General features: G+C 41.5%; 1 protein-coding gene across 1 annotated transcript in view; it reads right to left on the bottom strand.

Annotated features, from left to right (window-relative positions):
• Nucleotides 1-745: 745 nt before the first annotated feature.
• ubl3a (ubiquitin-like 3a) overlaps nucleotides 746-24836 on the bottom strand; it is a 32313-nt gene continuing 8222 nt past the window's right edge. The window contains exons 2-5 of the mRNA XM_079355766.1: nucleotides 5820-5928; nucleotides 4231-4317; nucleotides 3200-3277; nucleotides 746-2685 (exon numbers count right to left, since the gene is read on the bottom strand). Coding sequence (XP_079211892.1) covers nucleotides 2633-2685; nucleotides 3200-3277; nucleotides 4231-4317; nucleotides 5820-5928 — 327 coding nt within the window. The 3' untranslated portion in view covers nucleotides 746-2632. The remainder of the gene's footprint in view (nucleotides 2686-3199; nucleotides 3278-4230; nucleotides 4318-5819; nucleotides 5929-24836) is intronic.

Below are 24836 nucleotides of genomic sequence, written 5' to 3'. Positions count from 1 at the left end.
GGATGAATATCCTCAGATATCCTGCAAGTTGATGTCAACTGGGTCAGCTTAGGCTGTGTTTAAATGAGCTGAAAAGAATCTTCTTTACTTTCAATTATTATTCATTAATTTCGCTAATTTATAATTCACATGGACGTTTCTCTAAAATGTTTAATATTTGTGTTGCTTTTAAACAAAAAATACCCAGTGTTTACTAGTGCAGTACAAAATAGTAAATTAAAATGTACGAAAATTGTATTAATTCATATAAAATAAGATGACTCGATTGATCTCCAGGGAATGTTTTCCCTTATGTGGAAAATAACGTGAAGTGTGTCGTTATTAAAGTCAATCTTGCTCTGCTATCACTTGATAATTAATTTCTTCCAAAAATTATTTGCTAAAAAAATGTATTCAACAATAAAAGAGAGCACACAAATTCCCACTGTGATCACTTTATGACTAAATAAAATGGCATGTAGTGAATTTCTCCACAAGAGGGCAGTGTAGGAACATAAATGTAACAATAATAGACCGAAAAATACTATCAGAACCTAACAGTCAAAGGGTTTCCTTATAAGACTTGACAGCAGCCGAGTTTGAAGACTCACAAACATTTAATTTTCAGTGCTTATTATACATATCTTCGACTTTATTTATAAATCTTCAAAATCAAAGCTGATAAAACATTTAAAGGCAGCAAAAATCATTCAATACTTAAGCATTTTATGGATGATGTGAGCTAAGTAATGACCAAAGGAAGCAGTGCACTTCAATAACCTTTATTTTAGTTTACAGATGTTTCCCATTTTTAAAGTTTAGAGAGGGTAGAGGGAGTATTAGTGCTATTTACAATTGGTTTGAAAACGTTTATCTCTGTACAGATTTGAACCCTGATCAATATAAACAATATTTCTTTTTGAAAGATCTATAGTGCTATTACAACGCATTTCTTGAAAACAAACAAAAAAATTAACACACAAAGAAAAGGGATTACGTTAAATTATAAACAACTGAAAAAAATAATAAAAGAGCACAGAAGAAAATAAAAGTACAGTCCGTCAATGATTAGGGAGGTCTTTTTTTCCTGCTGCTAAGCACAAGACATTGTCAGCGAGTGACTGTGAACAGGCTAGAAGCTAACCGTATACACAATCGTAGACTACACACCGATATACTGTATAGCAACAAGATCTAGAGTCATCATGTCCTATATAAGATTCATATTAAATATATTGTACACATTACCTTAGTTTGTCTGGAGCATTACTTCCTTTTGAAAAATATAAAATAAAGCAATAAAACTCATATACATGTGTATTAATCTGATGGAGCACATGCTTAAATTGTGCAAAATGGACTTATTAATGCAGAGAGCAGATTAAGAAGCGCAAAGTAAGACAAATGAGGAACATTTTCATTTCCCCTTCTTGGACAGTAACTGCCAGAACAGAGATCCTTCACAACACTGTTATAAAAGGAGCACAAATAGGAGGCGTTCCTATCAGAGAGGAAGAGGAGGAAGAGGAGGAAACTGACATGACGTATTTTAATCACAACACTGGTCGGTCAGTAATATGCATGGACTGTCAAAAACACAGTCACAAATGTAATGGACAAACAAATAACCTAAACAAGACAACCGCCACGGATTGTTTGTTTGTTTACTTGTTTGTTTGTTAGGCTTTGTTTGGCTAAAATATGACGACTGAAAGATTGACGTGCTTCGTCTCTACAGTGCTCTGCAGACAAAACAGAAAGAGTTCTCTCTTGTGACCTTTAAAGGCACACAGAGAGGAGGGCAGTAAAAAGGACACAAGTGTATGTGTCTGTGTGTGTGTATCAGTGTGCATCGCATCTACTGTGTGCGTGTGTGTGTGTGTGTGTGTGTGTGTGTGTGTGTGTATCCTTGCTTGAGTTATCTGATCAGGCACGTCTAAGCTTCGTCTGCTGCACCAAGGGAGATCACACAGGAACATATGGTTGGATGTGTAGACAGGACGCCCAAGTGTTTGAACGCCTGTGTATGTTTGTGTGTGAGTGTGTGAGTGTGTGTGTGTGTGTGTGTGTGTGTGTGTGTGTGTGTGAGTGTGTGTGTGTGTGTGGTTAAAATTCTCAGCAGTCTGTATGAGAAAACAAAGCTACACACACACACTTGGCCACTGCATTATTAGGACATCCAGCTAGACAACGAGGAGCCAGCTAGAAACACACTTTTACCAGACCTGCTGAGGGTAGCTAGAAAAGGTTTGTGTTGATCTGTGTGTGTAGGAGGATAGCAAAAGGCTGGAGGTGTGTATTAAGAAGAAAATAACCAAAAAATTAAATATGCACCAAAGTCCACTTCCTTCCTCTCATTGTTTTAGTTATGACAACAAATCACGTATAAAACAATGCATAAACTCCTTTTTTGATCAATTTCATGCTTCTGAATCTGTTCTTGGATCGTCCTGCTGTCTTTCTATGGAAGTGTGAGTTTCAGAGAGGGGGTATGAAAACAAGAATACAAGAAGAGTGTGTGTGCATTTCTCTGTATGCATATCCGCACTGTGGACAGGCTCCAGGACAGGGGGACGAGCTCTTAAGGTCCAGGATGTCGGGGGCTGAGAACGGATGAGAAGAATGACGGAGGGCCAGGGGCGAAGGTGTTTATTTACAGGATGACGCAGCAGTTACTCTCCCCAGTCTTCTCTCTATTCCTCTGACCTGGAAACACACACACACACGCACACGCACGCACACACACATAATCGTCATCATCAAAGCAAACACTGATCCTACACAGTCAAAGTGGTAGGCTAAAAGAAAGATGCTCTATTTATCACTGCACTGGCCTGTTAATATCAATCGGACTCCATCAGCTGCTTATTAACCAACATTTTGAATTAACCAATCACATGGAAGCTAGGTCAAATCTCAGTGAATCACTTCCAGCACCATGTTTAACAACCACAAAGAATTGAGTCAAATCTACAGACAGGAGTGACCGAACCAGGTACTAGCAGGGTGTACCTAATAAAGTCAGGGTTTATTAGTTGTATATTCTGCACGCCATGCCGTATCTTAGGGAAACACTTAAGAGAGCCAATTATTTGCACCAGTTAGCATTCCAAAACAGAAGCTATGTGCAGAAATAAATAATGGCCCCAGAGCAGAACGTTTAAAGCCTGGCGTGTGAAAGGTTCGCTGCAAGGAAGGAGGGAGACAGAAAGCTGGTTACCTTGGGAATTTGGCTCGGGCAAAGTCTCTCTGGCAACTAAATGCATCACTGTGGTCTTCCCCAAGGGCAGTTTGAGAGCTGGCAGGGGGAGAGAGAGAGAAGGGATGTAAAGGTTATTCAGTGAGCTACAGTATGAGTGTCTTTGCAAAGTCATTAACCATCAGTATCTATTTTAAACAGCTCTCTGTAACTGTCTGCTACGTTGAGCTCCAATAGAAAGCAGCGAACCGCTTTCAAGCAACATCATGAATTAATAAAATGTAGAGCAAAGTCTCAAATGTTTGACTGAGGTCGTTCTGTTGTGCAATATTTGTTTTTATTTATTTTTCTCACTAAAGCAGCTAAAGCCATTTTCCCCCTTTATGAAAAGTTTACGAGCCGCTGCACTCCCGTTATAAAAACGCTCAGCACATAGTAAAAAACAATGTCTTGATCGAAATGTTTTATATAAGCTGAATGTTCATCTGAAATTAACCATCATTTAATAAATTGTAGAATCAAGAATCAAGGGAATAATCACATCACTCAGGGGCAGCATTTAAACCTAAGCTTAAATGAAAAGGGCTAAGTTTTCTTAAAAGCCCCCCACACACACACACACACACACACACACACACACACACACACACACACACACACACACACACACACACACACACACACACACACACACACACACACACACACACACACACACACACACACACACACACACACACACACACACACACACACACACACACACACACACACACACACACACACACACACACACACACACACACACAGGTTTTCTGTTTCTTCATTGTGCTGCTCCTGCCATGCAGTCTTGCCCTTTTCCTGACCACCCTCTTTCCCCTCTTTTTCTCTATTTCCTCTCCCCTCCCTCTCTCAGTCAAAGCAGGCTTGTCCGGAGCACTGAGGTACCTCTGTTCTGCAGCGCAGGAAAGGGATGAGAACAGCAAAGAACTTTCCAGCAACACACTGCTGTGATTTTGTGTGCATGTGAGCACATGTGGGTTTTTTCTCACCTCCTAATGTTACATTTCCATGTAGAAAACGGCCTTGGTAGATCAATCTCAGGATGTTGGGACTGCTGACCTGCTCTTCCTCCCAGTCTGAAAAAAAGGAAGAGATGGATGGAAAGAGAGAGTTGAGAGGAAATCAACAACATCTTTTTCCTGTTGAAAGCTTGCTCTCAGAAATGATTCTTTTATCCTAAATGCCCACATTATTTCTCTCTGGTCTCGTTTTAATCTGGCTTAATGTTTCTTTTCCCTTCGTCAGCGATGCTTTTGATGTCTTGCGTGAAGCACATTGTTGCTGAAATGTGCTTAATAAACAAACTTTCCTCGCCTTAAAAGTGACTGACAACCTTTCATATAAAATCTGAGAAACAACAGGGACAATAATCACATTGCTCAACCCTTGTATTGCCCACAAGATCTAACTAACAAAGTTTTGTTCATAGAATATTGCTACTGAAAGGTCAAAGACAACAGATTGACGATTTAAAAAGTCAACATGTATCAAGTCTTCAAAGGGCTCTGTCTGACTTCCTGATGAAAAGCTTTACATTTTAAACCACTACATAAATCTTAAGGGTTAACAGTGTGGTCAAAAGATTTGCATGGTGACATAAAAAGGCCACCAACAACCGCGCTGAAGATATTTTAAGACATTTTAGAGCCTTCATTTATTTAGAATGTATAATAAGATGGCTTTGTGGAATGGATGACTGAAAATGAGAGTTGAAGAACACAAGGTGTGGCTTGGGAAGAGCTGAGGACAAAAAGTGAGAGCATTTAAATGAGAGAGAAAACAAGAGACGGCAGCAGAGTCTGGACGCCAGATGTTTGTGTCCAGCTAAGCGGAGGGTGTTGCTGCTGACTGAGAGCCTGCTCCGGGTCTCACAGGGTTGAGATTTGTTGTCTGGGTGGAACGCGAGGCGCTTCCAAAACTGAGTGGAGTGAAAGGAAAAGCCCTCTTGTCAAGTAGAATCTGCATCAGTCAGCATAATTTATGGTTTTTCATGCACTGTGGGCTGCCCATAAAGCAGACTAGAGTCGGCGCATCGTGGGAAAAGGCAACAGTCTGTTTAGATTTGAAGGTGGCGTAAGGTCGACCCTGAAGCGGTGAGGGAAGAAGAGGTGGCTGTACTGTGATCCCACGCTACAACATGAAATGACAATCAATGATAATAATTATCACAGAGTGGTTTTGATTTCAGCTCTTTCATCTGCCTTTATGTGTTATAGAAATATGGCCTATAACTTAGTCAGAACAGCTGCTTTCCAAGTGCTTTAGCAGCTAAACTGTTCACAATTAGTGCTCATACAAACACACAGATGCTGCGCTTATGCGACGTGCTTAATTACAAAAAAGACAACAACAGGATACTTTCTTGATGCACAATGTGGTGGGGCAAAAACACTTTCAACAATCCAAATATTTGATGCTGTTTTAATTTGAGTGTAAAAACAGCCGATGAGACTGTAAGAATTATAACTATTAAATCGAGGGTAGATAAGAAAGTTCATTCCTTTTTCATCCTTGATTGAAGTGACAGCTGCTGGTCTGTCTGCAGGTAACAAACAGGTGTCTCAGTGCACCGACTCACCCATCGGCCAGTTGTCATAAACATGTTTGGCGATGTCCGCTGCCGAGTCGTTGGGAGAGAAGAGGAATTCTTTCGTCTTCCCGCTGACTAAAATAAGCCGCAGGTTTATCTGCAATACAGATGGGGAAAAAAAAACAAGACAGAACAGAGCATGAGAAACATTATAGCGACACATTGTACACAAATACCTGTCCCATGTGTTAGATTAACACATTCAAATCAGGAGGCATGCAGGTCCTAGTTCACTTATTTAATAGGAAACAGGAGACGGATATGAGGACCCTGAGGAGCGTTCTTCCGCTGGATCAACTCCCATCTGTCTCCACAGCTTCCTCTCTCCTCTCATAGCTGCCTTACTCTCCTTTTAGTTGTCTGTGGTTCAATATTCTGCTGCTTCCTTGAACATTTGCTACCTCATCATCTTTACAGCTTTCTCAAACAAGATCATTTCCCATCACCGACTTGATTTTCTTCATCTACTGTAATCTCCAAATACAGACGGCATCTACATTTTTCAATAACCTCTTCAATAGTTTTTTTTTTTTACCACAACAATAATAATGTGCAGCCCAAACTTCTGAAAGGAGACATGAATAAATTTAGTTTACATCTGATTGGTTGTAATTTGCTGGACATAATCCCACGAGAGGGGAGTCACAGACGTTTTTCTTCTTTCATCCTAAATCACTAACATCCACAAAAACAGATTTAACACACAAAAAAACAGACCAAAAAAATACACATTTGCTTTTTAATTTAATTTAATTTAATTAGGATGCAGACATGATGGTGATATTTACTATCAGGCTTAATGTGTATTTATAAGCGGTACAGTTTGCCTTTAAGAGCCAGAGCAAAGTGTGCATGTGAGTGTGTGTGTGTATGTTTGTTTGTTATGGTTTGTTTGCGTGCATGCGTATGTGTGTGTGTGTGTGTGTGTGTGTGTGTGTGCGTGCGTGCCTGCGTGAGTTCTTGTGTGTCTCCGTGCCTTTGCTTAGTGTGTCTTTCCTGCAGGGCCTGCATGGCACGAGCACGTGTGTGTCATTGTTCCCAGTGTGTTTCCATGTGCCGAGCGTTGGCCCTCTACGCTACAACCCCCCGGCCCAACTAACCCACTCACAGTGACAGAGTGACACAAACACACACGTGTAAACGTATACACACACGCACACAGACAACCACACGCACGCACGCACGCACAGGCGGCTGCAGTGATGTAACAGAGCTAACACCAGTGGATGTAGCATAGATCTCTGTAAGCCCGTTATCAAATCAGCTTATAGGTTTAAGAATGTAAGAGCCATACAGAAACATAAACACACACACATATCTTTTTTTTTTTTAAACAGGTAGGCCACTTCACACATGACCGAAACAGTGACCCATCAATCACACATTTTATAATCTGCCTTTGAGAGATCACATGTCCTGTGTGACCATCATCCATAAAAACACACTAAAAAGACAAGCAAAAAGTCTGAGACTAACACTCATTATCACACACTTTCTACAAATCTATGATCAATTTCCCCATCAGATGTTTGGGTTATAAAACAACAAAATGCTTTTAAAAAATCTGTATGTGTCATAAAGTCCTGTTTGCCAAAGTCCTACCTACAGTATGATTGGACTAATTAAAGACAAAGATAAACACAGATGACACACTGATCATAAATCAAGCGTTTGTTGAAGGTTGGATTGGCACCATTGTTTCTTTACTCTCGCAAAGAAACCTGTGAATGAATCTGAATGAGACAGATGGAGACAGAAATAATGAGAGCAGGAAGCACCTTTACATAAGCACGGCCTTGCTCCTTGCTAGTGAGACACCTGGCTGTTACCATGGTATCACCATGGTGACAGCTGCTGGTGGGTGGCTTAACCTGATAACTCCTACAAGATAGCTCTAAGCCCCCCATCCCCCCCCCCCCCACCACCTTTTTCCAACCGTGTCACATCACATTGTCTTTCTCTCTGCGCAGCAGTCCCTGCCTCCTCTCCTCTCCCTTCGTCACTGTGTCTGTCGATCTCTCTCTGCTCAGTTTTACAGTGGAGGAATGTACAAGGCCAGAATAACAAGAGGCACTGAGCTAGCTTCAATTAAATGAGTTAAACTCTGCCTCTCTCTCTCTCTCTCTTCTCATCATCAACCTGCACAGCTCTCATTCACTGTTTGCTTCCCTCCCTCTTTCCATCATCCACTGCTTTCTCAATTCTCTCTCCCTTTACATCCGAACATCTTACTACAGATCAACAACTTCAATCGGGTTTAATTTAGACAAATCAACTAATGAATAAATTAAAATAATAACACACTCGAGATCAGTCAAACATGAGTTAAGTTGAATCACCATCGTTCCGTTTAGTTCAGAAAAATGATCTACAAGCCTTTAAACACTTTTTAAATGACCGAAATGTCATCAAATTGCAGCTGTGTGTTTTGTTGCGAAGTGAATGGTACAAGACTTATCTGTGGCACTACACTAATTAAAAGCCACAGTAACATCAGACTGATGCAGGCAGGGGGAGGAGAGAGGAAGGTGACTCAACACACCAGATTTCTTAGTCTACAGTAAAGCCATTTGGTTCCACTGCAATGTTACATTGATTCGGATGAAATATCACACAAATACACTGAAACTAGTTGTTCTTAAATGAAGAATGCCAAAAATGTTATCCGAGTGTTTTGCACGTCAATACACTGATCCAAAGCCATAATGTATCTAGGCTACTTTAAATCCACTGGTTTCAGGTAGGTTATGTCTGTCAAAGCCAGAAATCAATGTCCATCAATATTAAATGTATTATTGTTTGCACTGCTGTAAAGGTCCAGATATCAGAACTGGTGTCAGAATGGATTTGAAATGCTCCGATTAGTTTCACTGCTAACCCATAGCAACACAACAACACTTCACGGGGAGACTTGCACACATCTCTGCAAGTAGAAGGTGACATCTCATCACATAATCCTTGACTAAAAAGTTTTATAAAGCTGAAGCTGGAGCGACAGCCAACGATTAGTCATCTACTGGATCTCTCGATCTCCACATTTCTTATTTTTCATGACTTGACTGTTTTTTTACTGAATCAATCTCTTCACTGGATTTCTTCTCGTCTCTCCCCGAGGGTCCCTCTTCCCTCTCTCCCGAGTCTTTGGCGCAGAGCGGCAGGTAATGAGCTTTCGCAGCCGGCTCAGAGAGAATATTCAATTACAACCTGTTCTCTATAACAAATACAACAGCTCCAGGTTCAGGGAGAGCAGCGCTTCATGCATAACCGTGCAGTAACTACACATATCTGCAGGCTAACAGTCAACAACAAACAGCGTGTCCTCGCCTTCAAGTGGTTTTTCATTAAGACCTGGGGGGGGGGAGAAAAAAGGGAAGGAGATACAGTATACTGAGTAGCTCACTCCCTTTAATATGAGGATGTGAAAGCTTTTGTCAGTTCTGTACCAGCGAGCCAAAATGTGAACGTCAAAACGTACTACAGAAACAGGCAACTCGTGCATGAAACAGGCCTCACAGCGCCCTGCTTTTCTACCTCCTCTGCAGCCGTCGGAAACACTACAATAATGCGACGCGGCTGCCAAGTAGTGCCACGGTGTAAACATGTGCAATAAGCAGATCCCTCCTGGCTAAACACTGCTTGCTCACTTTGCAGAGCAGGAAATTCAATGCCATCTATAATCATTCTTCCCTGAGTACCACTCTCAAGTCCTTCTCAGGGGCAATAATGTGTGTGGATATGTTCATGCGTGTGTGTGTGTGTGTCTGTGTTTATGTGTGCCTGTGTTTATAAGTGCATTTAAGAGTATTGCCACTCTCTAGAGTCTATGCAGCAGTCAACAAATTACAGAGTAGAAAGCCTTCCTGTGGGGATTTATTAGAGCAGCTTTTTAGGTAGTCTATGCAGGGAGGTTTGCTGCTGCTGTCAGTGTGGATTCCTAACTGTATGAATGAATTCAGGAGAGGAAGGAGGGGTGATTAGCCTGACTGGGGTCTGTTTTAAAGCAGCTCCCCTTTGACTGGTTCATTAAACATGCAGAAAACTGAACTGTGCACTGAAGAATGAAGCTGCACAGCATTCAGACAACATGAAATCCCGCACGAATCATCAGTCGCTGACATTATCGACACACTTTATTTCAGGAAATCAACTTATCTAAATGAATGTGAATTGCTACCAACTTCCTGGAGGCATAATGGGGTATTTAATTGCTCATTGGAAAACGTGTGAGAAGAAAAGAAGGAAAAGAGCAGCCTGACAAACACTCGTCCAATTTTTTAATTAGTCAAAACTTTGTAAGTGTGACAGCCTCGCAAGCTGAACAAATGCAGAAAGAATAACGGCAACGATTTGTCTCCATAAGCCCATCAATCTGTCATGACACCATCTTCTTATTTTATTCAAGCACAATTAAAAGGGAATATCAGGCCGAAGCTGCTCTGTACAAGAAGAAGTGGCAGGTTGCATGCATGAATCAGAAGCTGCAGCTTCAGTTTTTAAGATGTTACAAAAAATGTGAGTCGTCAAACAGCCTCATTTTTTACTTTTAATTAAATATTGATGGGGGGGGGGGGTTTTTTCCTGTTCATGCCCGTTCTTTACCACAGTGGTGTCTAGACCTGCTCTGCATGAAAAGATAACTTCTGTTCAAATCTGGCACTGTCTAAATGAAATGGATTCTCTTAGTGCTCACACATTCACACAGACAGCGGTTATGTAACGGCGGCTGACTGATGATGAGATATGAGAAACAAAGCCTGAGGCGAGGACTTGTAATCTCAGCATCTCTGTGAGGTTGTGTGTCTGACAAGGAGGGGGGGGGGGAAGTAGTGTATTAATCCAATCTGTTTTTAGGTGCTTTATTAAACTCTTCTAGCTTCTTTAGTTTTCAGTTCCTTGAAATTGAGAGATCGCACACATTTGTAGATACGCAACTGCAGACAAACGTGAGTTTAGATTGTCAGATGGATATTTTCATCCTGGAAAAGAGCAGAGTCAAGTGCAGAGGAGTGTGTCTCTTAAATGAGAGCAGTGAAAGTTTAAATCAAGCTACAAAGCAACTTTAATCGATCCTCCCAGGAGGCAGATTTGCCCTATTGTGAAATTAAAACATACAAACTGAAGTAGCCGAGTTTACTCAAGAAGATGAAATTGAGCAGCACTTACAACCAGTAAGTTCTGCTCAGTACTTGGACGCAACGCTTACATACACTGCCATCAATGCGACTGTTCCTCTCGACAATGATTTCAAACAGTGGCCGTGGTGCAGAGCTTTTAAAGTCAGAAAAGATGTAGTCTTCTTTATTGTGGCGACTCTGTGACCGTGCTTCTTTTTAAATAAAGGACGACGAAATGAGCCCGGTTTTCCCTGGAGCAATGTGCGATCCTGACCGACTGCGCTGCTGAAACTTTGTTCACGATTCGTCCGACTTAGGCTGAGTTGTCTTCACATGTTCGAAATAAAACAATAAATAAATAGGCTAAGTTTTGAGTCCCTTCAGTAACAGCTTTCTGCAGGGATGCAACAGACTTTAACTTCAGATCAGATGCAGGACAGCAGGAGGTGGAAATAGACCCTGACCTTTGTTCTATTCCTGAAAGGAGCATTTATCTTGATTAACTTCACAAACAGAAAATACAGTCTGAACAGCTAAATAAAGGCTGACAAAGAGCACCAAGCTAATATATAAACTGTGGATTAGAACACACAACAGGTAACATATTTGTCTGAAAGTCAAACCATCAGAAAATAGGGCAGAGTGCAGACAGTTTCAGCAGGAGACTGAGACGCAGCACAACTCTTGTGATATATTTCTTCCTTTTTTTTTCAGTTAGACAACATAAAAAGACAAGCTCAGGCTCAGATTTATCCAGACACATTATACTTACAGTCAAGCGCTACAGGGTTGCCATGCCAACACCAGGGAGCTGGTTAGTCATCTGTGCCGTTATGTCATGTTTTATGCATGATTAGTATGAAGAGCACCTCTCAGACAGAGCCCTTGTAATTGACATAACATCATGACAATAAGAGAATGGCCTTTAGTGAGATTGCACATACTTTGCTATTTCTGAAAATAAACAGGGGCTGTTTGAAAAGCTCTGTCATTATTATGTTAACTTCTATGAGGAGCTACTTTCCACCATCAAACATTGTTAGTTGAAGATATTTGGCTCAGGCTTTGGTTCAGTTAATATTGAATGACATTAAATAAATTACTATCTATCCATTTGCTATCTTTTTTTAAACCAATGATTGATCATTTATCATGTGTGAAACAAGCAAACATTTCCTCTTTTCTTCAATAGCAAACAGGACGCAGCGATTTTGTATCTTTTAATAAAAATGCAAATAATCCTGAGCAAGCATTGCAGCTGCATTCATTCAGGCGAAACTGTCATGCTTGAATAATCCAAAATGGAAAACAACCCTGCTTTGTCTCCATGTTTAAAACTGACAGTTAGCATTTTACACTGCGATACAATTCACAGTTACTCCTTAAACAAGCTTTATTCTGATGTTTCTGAAGATTCAATATGCCTGCTGGCCCTGCTGGTCTCTGATTAAAGTTTTCTTCTTTGTGCAGAAAGAGAGCTGAGGGTTCGGCAGACATTAAACACAGACCCTGCTGGACTCTTTAAAGGCCATTAATCATTAAAGCGCGAATCTAATGTTAGAGAGACTGTAAGAGAAAACGCCACAGACCTTCGTCAGATACATTTGCTGCTGCTGAGTGCTAACTTCCTAGAGCTGAGGCAGCTAATGGCAGGCTAATACATTCTAATAAATTTAAATGCCGTTCAAATTAATGTTTGATATTTCACTACTTTAGTTGTGATATTGACTTTTTAAGAATGATACAGTGATTTACAATAGGAAAAATCATCAATTACTTATCATTCAGACAAATGATTAGATAGTTGGAGAAACAATGAAAATCAAATCTACGTGAATTGTGCATCAAAGTGTACAAGAACAAGTTGTTCTTGTGAAAAGGTTCTGACTGTTAAGTTGAAATGTGAAGAAACATTTTGGTCTTTTGTCAAAATCTTTTAAACTGCGAACTCTACTGTATGTTTAAGGACATACTTGATCCTTTGGGCCTGCAGGGGGAGCAATGATTAACCATCATCAGTGCACAGACTAATGTAAAGTGTTTTCAAGTTGTGTGATAGGGCTGGACATACGGCCTAAAGATAAAATCTCTGGTTTAAAAAACAAACATAATATGACTTCCTTTTATTTTATTAATAAAAAAACAAACAAATAAAAACCGAACTGAATCTCCCTTTGTAAGTAAACTGGAGTTCTCTTCAGGGGGTTAAAATTATTATTTTGCGTTCATTAGTGTCTAATAAAAAGATATTTTCTTACAACAAGGACTGTATAATCTGCTCTTTAATGTCATGTCTGATCTGAACATCCACTTCACTCACACTTTATCTTTAATTGCTAGCCGGACTGTAAACAATGCAATGCACAGAGAAGACAGTTGTTAGTTATTTGTTGCTAACTACTGCTAAAATATTGACCGTTGCTTTATAGGGTTAGATTATGGTTTCTTGGAGTGATCAAATACCCCTGCTCCATTAAAATATGTATGCGCTTAAAAATACGCAATTTAAGATGTATTTATTTTATTCTAGGAATAAACCCAAAAAGACTAATTTGAAGTGAAATAAAATTAAGTCTTTTTTGGGGGGGGGGATTTAATCCCCCACCATCATACTGTAGGGTTTGTAGCTAAGATATTTCTCCACTTTGGATTCAGAAGAAAATGAACAACAAAGCTACTGTTCTTTAAGCTGCTCAAACTAGCATCCCTCACACGTCTCGTTACGACTCAGTCGCCTCATCATTCCTCGTATCTCTCAAAGCCCCTTTCTTTTTCCAACTGTCATTCAATAAACCTAGCCTTTGATATGCTGACGTCCTCATCACAGCTCCCTGTCCTTCCTGTCACGAGCACCATCAGCTGTTTCCTGCGCTCCGGCTGGCACCGCACCTGACAGCTCTCCGCTTTCTGTCCGCTCTCTCTTCATCACTCCCTCCTCTTCGCTTACAGTCTGATAACCCTTTAATCCATCAGTCGCTTCTCCACTTCACAGAATCAGGTATAGCTCTCTTTCATGCTGTCATCTCCCCTCTCGATGCTGAAGTGAAAAAAAAAAAATCACACACACGCACGCGCGCGCGCGCACACACGCACACGGCTGCATTCCTCTTTCCTGACTGACAGCATGAAGGTAGGTATACGCCTTTGATCAAACGCTCTTCCTCACACCTCGTCTCCGTGATCAGAGCTGTCACGACAGGTTGACGCAGGTTTTACGTCGCACTTGCTGCCTTCCGACTCTCCCTTGACTCCTGTGTCTTGCTTCATTCATTCTTCAAAAATAGCAGTTCAACACCTCAGGGCTAAATGAATTAACATGCGAAATGTGAGCCCTGCCAAAACTGAAGCAAACTACTTTGCATTACCCACACACCGAGGGGATGGACAGAGAGGGATCAAAGGGATCTTAAGCAGACATAAGTGTGTGATGTGACAGAGAGAGAGAGAAGGCTGTGAGGACGAAGGTGAAAGAGCTGATGGACTCTACAACATGCAGCTGCATGAGCTTGCATGATGAAGCGTTTGAACTGGTTCATCTGTGGCTAAATATTTACATCCATGTTTATCAGCTACCAGAAGTTTGGCTGCCCTCCTTTTTGGTTTCTTCCCCTTTATCCATTAAAAACCAGAACAACTGTTAGTCAACCAACGATGTGGCTTTTAAAGAGTAACTGTACAAGAATGGAGATGACTTAAAGCTATCATAAAGATTAGAAAATGTCCAAACACTGCCTTTTTCTAGGGAACACATACTGTGTGTTTTAGGTTTGTAAATCAAGTAGGTTTTGTTTAAGTTATGGTGATGAAATATTGAGATAAATCTACAGGCAGTGACGAACAGACACAACTGCAACTTTAACATTTGGATTAAAAAAAAGGAGTTTGCCATTATTTATTTTAACATCAAATGTTAGATATTAAAGACCCTCTGTCAAGCATTGTCTTGGATGAGCTCTTATCTATTAGCTAGATTTAGCTGTAGTGGTTTAATTACTTACTAACACTACTACTAACATAAGCCAGAGCCAGGCTAGCTGTCCCCTCCTGTTTCCACTCTTTAGGCTAAACTAAGCTAAGCTAAGCTAAGCTGTCGGCTGCAGCTTTTTATAACAACCTCTGTCAATGATTTCATCTAACAACCTGGCTTTACTTTACTGTCAGTATCATTAATAGCACCATGTTAATCCTCGTGAAGAAATGAACACGCTTGACTTTAAAGCCCCGTTTCCACCAAGCTGTCCGGTTTGGTTTGGTTCAGTACAGTTTGGTTCAGATTGGTAGGGATAACTCTGATCTTGCTTGTGTTTCCACAGCTAACCGTAGCCTGATTTGATAAGCGGAGTGTGAGCCAGATGGAGAAAGCTGTGAATTCGTGTGACATCATGGCAGCCCAACACAGTGTAGTCCGCTATTTAAGTTCAATTAAGAGGAACGGGACAGAGAAAATAAAAGGAACCCTTGAGGGCCAGATAGGTACCCTGGGACACCAAACAAGACCACCACCAAAAAATCAGGACGATATGGATCCCTCATTTTGGTACCAATCTCCACTTTTGACGGTGGAAACATGGGTAACGAACCAAACTGACCCAGACCGCTTGGGGGAAACGGGGCTTAAATTTCTTGAAGAGATAAACATGAGCGATTGAGGTTACAAAAAACTTCTATCTTTATACCTACTTCCTCTTTTTATATCTTAAGATTTAACCAACTCCCTTGAAAACAGATGCCGAAGCACTCAGCACACATTTGAATACCTTCATTGTTGCAATTGAAAAAAACAAACAAAAAAAAAACAAGTGCTTTGTCACATCAGACTAATAAATATAATAAATATATATATATAATATATAATTATATTTCTCTTCTTTAGTCCCTGATTAATTGAACACAGTCTTGTTCATATTTTAAAACTTGTGCTTCATGTTAAGAGCCTTTTTTAAACAAGTAAATCTACTGTCAAGTTTTTTGTATGGAATTTCAAATGCATTCCCATGAGGCTTTATGACACACATTTGACATTTGCCAGGACAAAACCAACATTTACACACACACACACACACACACACACACACACACACACACACACACACACACACACACACACACACACACACACACACACACACACACACACACACACACACACACACACACACACACACACACACACACAGCAATGTTTACAACTTTTCAGATCACACATTTTCAAATTCAACACGGGAGTAAGGAATCTTCTTCAAAAAAAGAAGAGCCAGAGAAGACTACAGACTGATGGAGAACCATGAAAGAAAATCACTCAGTGTAGATACTTCAGTGATGCAATCTTCTTTTTTTTTTCCTTTGACAGCCCGAGCCACACATCACACCTCAGCTTCAAGGCTGTGCTGTCCTCATCTCTTCAGGAAAAATAAAACTCCAGTGGATACTTTGAGAAATTGAATAACACACATTTCACAAAGATGTTTGAGATTCCGTTCTTGCAAATCAGCAGTGTGGTGCTGATCTGATGCTGTGCAGGCACCATGAGAGTGATGACGAGGTCTAATGCTGCAGGAGGACACACAGAGGAAACGCTGACGCTTTTGGAGACGTGCCAGAGGGACAGAGGAGGGAAATTAGAGAGAGAGAGAGAGAGAGAGAGCAAAGGGACAAGACGGAAACTCCGAAAAGAAAGCCGGGGCAATGAAGGTCAAAAACAGGCTACAAGAGGACGAAGCGTGACGCTGAAGAGAGCAATGAAATCTGCTTTTTTATATAAACTTTCTTGTATGCACACTTTGAAATGCCTGCTGCCGAGGCTCGGCTCGTGGAGCCGTGGGCCTAGACATGAAATTGCTTTTTCTTTGCTTCAATCGATTCTCCTCTCATCCCTCTGTCAGCGTCCCAGACTGTTCGCCCTTCTCTCACGGTGAAACGCGAGGAAATGGACGACAAAAGACAATGCCATAACAAGGTTCTAAAAAGTAGAATAAGATTTGTTTCTCATGCCATCGTTGGATGTGCAAAAAGGGCAACAGGGGAAAGATCGTAAGCACCGTTTGGTGCTGATAAGGAGTCCGATGTAATTCAGCCCGCGTGCTTCAGGATAAGCAGGTGGCTATCAGCTGCTTACATCAACCTACGTCTTTAGATAGAAAAAATGTAAGAATGCAGAGGAAACTTCCAATGTGTTCCAGCTATGAAGAGGGGTTATGTGAAGGTATTCAAAGCCAGACCTATGTGTCAGGTGGCTGAATAGTTTTGGTCACAGCTGACAGTATTCAGGGAGAAACTTAGTCAATTAGAACCGATTTACGGGAGCCATCTTTCTTATCCTTCTCGACTCCATATAAAGGCCTTTTATCTAAGCTAAAAATATATATACCCTTGTATCTGCAAGGCAAACCTGCAGAAGCTCACAACTGATGATGGATTTAGCCTTCCTGTATTCTGACATTATGATTGGGCTGGTAATGCCTGAGAATGGATTTTCTGGAACCATATTTCAGCTGAGTGGGGCGAGCACACTGTGTCCTTGCTGGAGAAACAGGGAGGTTTGTTGGCCCAATTAAGTAATGCAACATCAATTACTTGGTCTTTCTTTTTTTTTTTACAGCCCTCTGTTCATTTTTTTAATATCTTCAAAGGCTTCCACTTATTCTGTTTAAAGTCATTCATCGGCTGCACTAATAATGCCAAATTCAACAGAATCTGCCCCAATCTCACCCTTTCCCTTCTCACCATTGTTAAAGTCTGCGCCATTAGTTATTTTTTGTTTAATGTTTTTAATGTCTTACAGTTCACTATAGCGACCTTCTCCTTTTGTTTGCTTTAAAATGCAAAAAAATAAAACAGCAAATGGTGACTTTACACTTCTCTACTTTAAAAGAGCACCAGAATTCTTTTTAGTGTCTTTATTTCTGAGCAGCTCTGTTTCCCGCAAATGCCTTATATTTGCAGCAACCAGCCCTCTTTTCTGTCTGTTCAGCTTTAAACCAAAAAAAAAAAAAAAAGAACTACTAGTGAACCACCCAAAGGCTGACACACCACATGTCATGCTGCTGCTGTGAAGGGACCACACAGACGGACCGTCAGCCCCGCTGATGACTTTGATGAGACGACCTCCTGTCCTTAACATCCTCCATGCTACCATTTGCTCTGCATCAGCCCTGTCTGCCCTTCCCCCACTCCAACTTCCTCTCACTCACTGACTTCCATCACAGGGTGTCTCACCAGTGTGACTTCCTCCCCCCCCCCCCCCCCGGTTTCCTGACCCCCCCCCCCCCCCCCCCGGCTACGTGAGAACCCTGAAGTCAAGTAAAAAGCCTCCTCGTGCTGTTTCTACCTCCCTCCACCCCCCCCCCCCAAGAGAGAACATACATACTCTAATGTGACCTCTGCCTCCCCCTGTCTACCTCCCTCCCCTTTTCTCGACACACCCTCCCCCCCTATTTCCTAGGTGGTCTCCCCAGCGGTGTGCAGTCAGATGCCCTGCAGTCAGGATTAGCTTCATATGTAACCTTTTCATGTCCTTTACAAACCCAAGCGACTCCCTTTACGATCATGCATGCATCTAGAAATGTTGGCACTGAAGCTTTTTTTCTAAGACTTTAAACTTAAAGATAAGACTTATGTTGAAATGCATTAATGCTCAAACTGTAGTTTTTATTCATGTTTCGTAATTTCAAGGATGTAGCTCTCCTGTTTGCGTGCTTCTTCCAGCTTCTAAATTCTGACCATTTAAAGGCCTGTGTAGGGAACTTCTGTATTACATGATCAGAAGTTACAACTCTTCAATTAATTATGGGCTTCTCCATGTTTAGATTTACAATTGACCACAAATCCGCCATTGTCTTGTCCCATGACACTGTAGCTGCGTGATAAAAACATGTATTTGAAGTTGTTTGTTTCGAAAAAGATGTTTTAAAGGGAGGACACTGCCGCACACACTGAGGTTGTGGAACTCCTTCTCTTTAGTGTCACCTTCTTTGTCCCTTTCCTCAGATGAGATAGACTGGCTGGGCAGACATTTAAAAGGCAAACTGACGTAACATGTGAGAGAGTCAGAGACGGAGAAACGGCTGGGGGACGACAGTGACATCCACAACGCTGCGTTTTCTTCTCTCCCTCAGTGAAGAGTACTGCCCTGCAGTCATGATGCACGTGACGCTCGCTGTCTGTCTGTCTGTGTGTGTGTGTGTGTGTGTGTGTGTGTGTGTGTGTGTGTGTGTGTGTGTGTGTGTGTGTGTGTGTGTGTGTAGATCAGAAATTGTGTGTCTACAACGTGAGTGTGTGGAGAAGAGAGAGAGAAATAGAGGGAGAGAGAGCGAGGAGGACGCACAGATTGCTAGCAAACTGAAATGCCCTCTATCCTGTAATTTACCAGATGGCACTGAAAAAACACAAGTAGGAATATTACTAATTAACACACACATGCACACACACACAATTTTGCCTGCTCAGGTGGATATGCAAAAGAAGCAGCTCTTAAAATGTTGCATCCACTACCTGGTGTCAGTTTCACCTCTTAGCATGCTTTATCCTTTCACTTCTTGTCACCGCCGGAGTTCTAGAGATCTGCTATGCAAATACAATAAATCAGGAATTTTTCAAATCGACACCGCAGCTTACTCCTCCATGTGTCTGTCTCTGCAGTGTCTGCAGTGGGTAAAACATGCATCTACACAGGGAGTTCCATTTTGTTCTGTTTGAAAAATCATTGTTGTCTGGTTCGAGTTCTGAGCCTTTGGTTATACGTTTGTGTTGAGCGCAACAGAAGAGAGGCAGCGTCTGTGGGGAGGCAGGGGAAGCAACTCGAGCAACAACAGGAAGGAACAGAGCAGACAAGGAGGGGGGGGGGGGGGGGGGGGGCGTCTGGGGATAAAATCAGAGATCTTTAAACAAGCATTGTTGCACCCGGAGGAAGACGAAAAAAAAGGATTTTGATGATGCTGTTTGAGGGTCATAAGACGTTTATATCCATGCTAAAAGTATCATAAAGAATTTGATTTGTTACGCCAACGTCTGGGGACAGGTTTATAAAGTCAAAGTAATCAACACTTTGACCTTCTGATTAATATTCAAGCTGTATTACTTTGCAGGATTTGAGCCTTTATGGTTAGTTAGTTAACCAAATATCACCAAGATCTGCTGAATGAGACGTTCGGTGAAGAGCTAATGCCGCTCTGATTTCCCAACGCACATCATCAACACACACCAACTGTATCTGTAACCAACTGATCTCTGATTCAGTGACTCAGACGGGCCACTTCGCCAAAATGTGTAATAAGAGTGAACCTTAGGTTTGTATCTGATGTCCTTTAGAGGAAGTCAAAAGTTCTGTTGCTGCTGCTGCTGCTTCCCCAAAGACAAACCAACGCTTCCTCATTCCAGAAAACAGGGAAAAGAAAAAAAAAGAAAAACTGATGAAAAGCGCGAAATCACTCTAGTCCAAGGTCTAATGCTTCATTACTGCCAGCTCATTCAGATAAGAACACACACACACACAGGGTCATTACAGATATTCATAGTCAGAATTGTTCAATAATATCCAGCATGCAATGACACATTTGTGCAAGACAGCATGAAGGCCAAATATACCCTCTGTGCATGCTCCCCCTTTCACTCACATTATACACACACACACACACACACACACACACACACACACACACACACACACACACACACACACACACACACACACACACACACACACACACACACACACACACACACACACACACACACACACACACACACACACACACACACTTGTCCTGGCCGTCTCTGACCTCTCGTTTTCTCACAGACTGTTTCCCGCTGTCTCTGCAGGTCTCCACATTCAATACAAAAAGATGCAGACAAGGAAGAAAGGTCTCATCTGCATGTTGCTGTTTTTCCTCTGACTGCTGAAACATTCAAACACCAGATCAATATGGTGTTACATCCTGTCGACGTAATGTCTACAACATTAAGATCATATCCGGACCAGTGGTTGGGTTGTTGAGAAGACAACAAAGTTTAGTGATGTACATTAAAATTAGCAGCAGTGGATTCAGGTCATAGTTAAATAAAAACATATTAGAGAAACCATTAGCTGCTGTCATTAACCATCATGCATTAATATGGGATAACAGGATTCAAACTAAAAAGGTATAATTCTCAACATTACCGTTAGCTTCAGAGCGTTGGCTTCGCTAACATGTGAAGTTGCTAAAAAGATTCTCTGAGATTTGGGACTGAGGAGCTCACTAAACAGAGCAGAGGATGTTGCCAAATGCTCTTGAAAAGTGGAGAGGAAAAACTTTTATAAATAGATCACTAAACCACAAATATTGATAGAAAGAGTAAAACATAAAACATGGAAACAGTCTGTGTTTAGGCCTGTGTGAGAGCTGTATACCAGCTGACCATCCGGCCAGTGCAGCCTGACCTTTGGATGACTGCTCTCTCTGCACTCTCTGCTCTCTCTGCCCTCTCTAGGAACCAAAAAAAGAAGTCTCTCCACTGACTCTTATTCCCTCAGAGCATATTGTCTATCTGACCGGGCTGGCGCGGGACTGTGAATATCAGGTTAGAATTAAGCACTGATTTAGAAATGGCAGCCTGTCCCCCCCCCCAAAAAAAATGAATCAGGAAGCGAGACAATTGATTCTTGCGCGTCGGCTGCTCTGTCGCACGCACACACAGCGTGCGCTGGCATGCTGCTGCTTTAATATAAATGTCCCCTCAGCTGGAAATTGTTTCCAGTGTAGCTGTGAAAGGCTCCTTTTATTGCACTAGTCAAACACCACCCGTAGCCCATCCCACCCCTGACTATTCCTCCACGTTACTCTCTTTACTCAACACTTCGATTGATGGAAACACAAAGTGCTTATTCACCAGTGTTGTTGTTTTACATCTATTTAAATAAAATATTAAAAACAGCTGAAGAGTTCCATGGAAAGACCATCTTGTGTAACATTATTTGAATGTCGTACATCACAACAAGAACCTTTATCAAGATGCATGAAAATAAGGCCTATTGTAAAACTGAAAAAAAAATGCAGGATAGGCTGAGCAAAATGCCTGAGCAGAATTTACAGAGAAAAGTTCAAGGCTAATTGATGTCTGGATGGTTACATATTAGATGAGGCTAACATGCAGGTTTATAACTGGTTATACAAATGTGTGAACTTGAAATTTACTTAGTCTTTATGAAGTTTCTGAAGATGTTTGGCAACTCATCGTCTTCTCATGAGACTCTGTGACTCTTAAATTTCACTTCCCCTTTTTAGTTTCTTCATTCAGCGATCCAACACTATACTGCGTTTATGTCTTCAGAATCAGACGTAACTTACATGCTTAACTTTAACCCAAATGCTTTAGTTTTGCTCATTTAGTTTGACTTACAGTCACAAACTGAGCTAAAAAGGGTTGACCAAACGTACCAAAAATGTCACGAGTCTGCTACTTCTTTAAGCTTTAAACTCCAGGAGCTGCATCTCGTCTGTTCTCTTTGACCCTTCCACACCCATCCATTGTGTCACCTGCCAGGCCTTTTTACCGCCTTGAGACACAAAGGGGTGGGTGGCATTTTATGAAGATTTACAGCCGACGCAGTAAGTTTTCAGTGGGATGTTGTAAGAGTTGCAAAGGCCGTGTGATGCAGCAGAGGGTAAAGTGTTTCCAGGATGTGTTAAGACTCTTCTTCAGTAGGAAGTGAGCAGAGACGAGCCACAGACTTAACGTGAGCCGATTAGTCTGACACAACCAGAGGTCTCCAAACTTTCTTCTTTTTTTTTTTTTTCTTTGGATGAGAGGAAATGTGAGGGGGGGAGGGAGATTGGGGATGACATGCACCAAATGGTCACAGGTCTTCCGGTGCATGAAGTGCCTCTGTACAAAAGCACGCCTGCTCTTCTGCTCTGAGCAAAACTAGCGCCAACCAAACTACCATTTTCCGTAGTCAAGCAGAAAAGGGCCGACGTACAAACAAGGTGAAGTTCAAGTTCAGTCTCCTTGCTAGTTTTTCCTAAAATGTAGAATAATGAACACTTTGGACATTAGCATCATTGCTAATGCTATTGCTTGTGTCTTTTTATTTTACTGTAATGGATGTATAGATTAATCACGAGGCAGCTGAACGGTGTCAGGGTTCGAATCGGTTCTCTGAAAAGTGAATTGCAGTCGTATCGTGAGCGTCAGCAGCTGTAGAGCAGAGGAGGTTGGTTGTAATAAGCAGGCGCTATCATGGCAGTGGAAGCATTTTGGCTTTCCCTAGACAGAAAATGAAAGACAAAAACTTTGTGCAAATATCGCAACCAATAGCACATCCAACATGATGGTGAATTTCATCGACATCACAGTGAGAAGCTCCAATCACCTCCCGATTCTCTCCAAATAAATCGTGAGAGAATCGAATCCAGTATCGTAAATCGTATCGTGAGTGGAGTGAAGAGTTTCATCCCTAGTAATGAACCACAGAGCAATTATATTGTACTTTAACTCAAACCCAAGTCTGATACAGCCTAAAAAAGGAACACTTAAAAAATGTAATGAATATCTTAATAGTGGGACAACTAGTCAATGAACAAGCTGCAGTATTTATTCAGGCAAGAAGATTGATTAATTGCATTTCTACACTGGATTAAAAAAAAAAAAAACTTGCCATAGCACCCTTACATGCAGACAAAGGCCTGTAGGTGCAGTTCAAGTTTGTGCTTTTCTGGGTAACAAAAGTGAACCGGTGGTGTGGGTGTTACTCGACTGGCAAAGCCATCAGCTAACACGTCACACTTAACAGGAAGAACAGGTTGTGCTTACGCCTGCTTCTCTTTATGCAAATGTGTGCATGCATAAATCCAAGGACAAAACACACAGACACATGCATGAACACACGTACTTCAGAAGCGGCCAGAGGCAGAGTACATTTTGGACTTTGACGTTTCAGCCCCATGCTCACATATTACTCACACTGACACCCACTCATTTATGTCGTCAGACTGCCCAACACACACACACACAAAAAAAAAAGCAAGTGAGTGTCCTCACGTTGCTTCAGACCCGAGTTGTTCAGGGTCCTGATTTAGCTGCGGAGATGGCTGCTGTTCGACTATGAATCAGTAACCAATCAGCACGGTGTATTCGGTGTCTATGATGTCACAGCTGCTGTTTCGACTAAATTTTCAAGCCAATGAAGACAGGCAGAACTTTAAAAGTGCCTTTTCACTGTCGTGAAAGATCAGGAGCAGAATCTAGAGTGTAGACCAGAGGCTTCCTCTCGAAGCGAAACCAAGGAGCCCCTCAAAACGATGAAGTAGTTCAACACATTCCTCAGCCTGAGCAAAGCCATACCTGCCAACACTGCCTGCTGAAAAGCAGGGGATTTTCCAGCAGAATAAGCTCTTATCCCAATAAGCACACCCTGACTTTTTTCGTCCTCTGGGTTACTCACAGAACGGCTCATTCTTCTGACTTGGGCTGATCAGAAGTGCAAACGCGCTGTAAAAGAGCTGGGGTCCCTTTCAAGCCTGCTGGAAATGAAATCCAATAGCTCATTCTTAGGATTTAATCTTGCTGATTATCAATGTTTGCTTTGTGAAATGAACAGAATGTACCTCAGACTAACCAACTAAGAAAGAAACTGCAGTTTTGATCACCACTGCCTGCAGCAAACAATCAGACGGACAGTTTCGTTAAGGACACATGGGTTTCAATGTGATGATGTGGATTTATTCATTTAGGAGTAGAAGCCCCTAAACTTCAGGGAAACATGAATTTTGCAAAACATCTACTCCGAGCTAAGTTCAAACCACCAGCAAGTATAACTATTTAGAGAGTTAGGTGTAACAGAGACAAAATAAGCTATGCCATTGTTATTCACCTGTTCTGAACCTACTTTCAGCTGTTTATAGATCTATGGTGG

The sequence above is a fragment of the Symphodus melops genome (assembly GCF_947650265.1).
Source record: "Symphodus melops genome assembly, chromosome: 11".
NCBI classification, from domain to species: domain Eukaryota; kingdom Metazoa; phylum Chordata; class Actinopteri; order Labriformes; family Labridae; genus Symphodus; species Symphodus melops.
The sequence above is the reverse complement of the archived record's forward strand: the minus strand, read 5'-3'. Positions and strand labels throughout refer to the sequence as shown.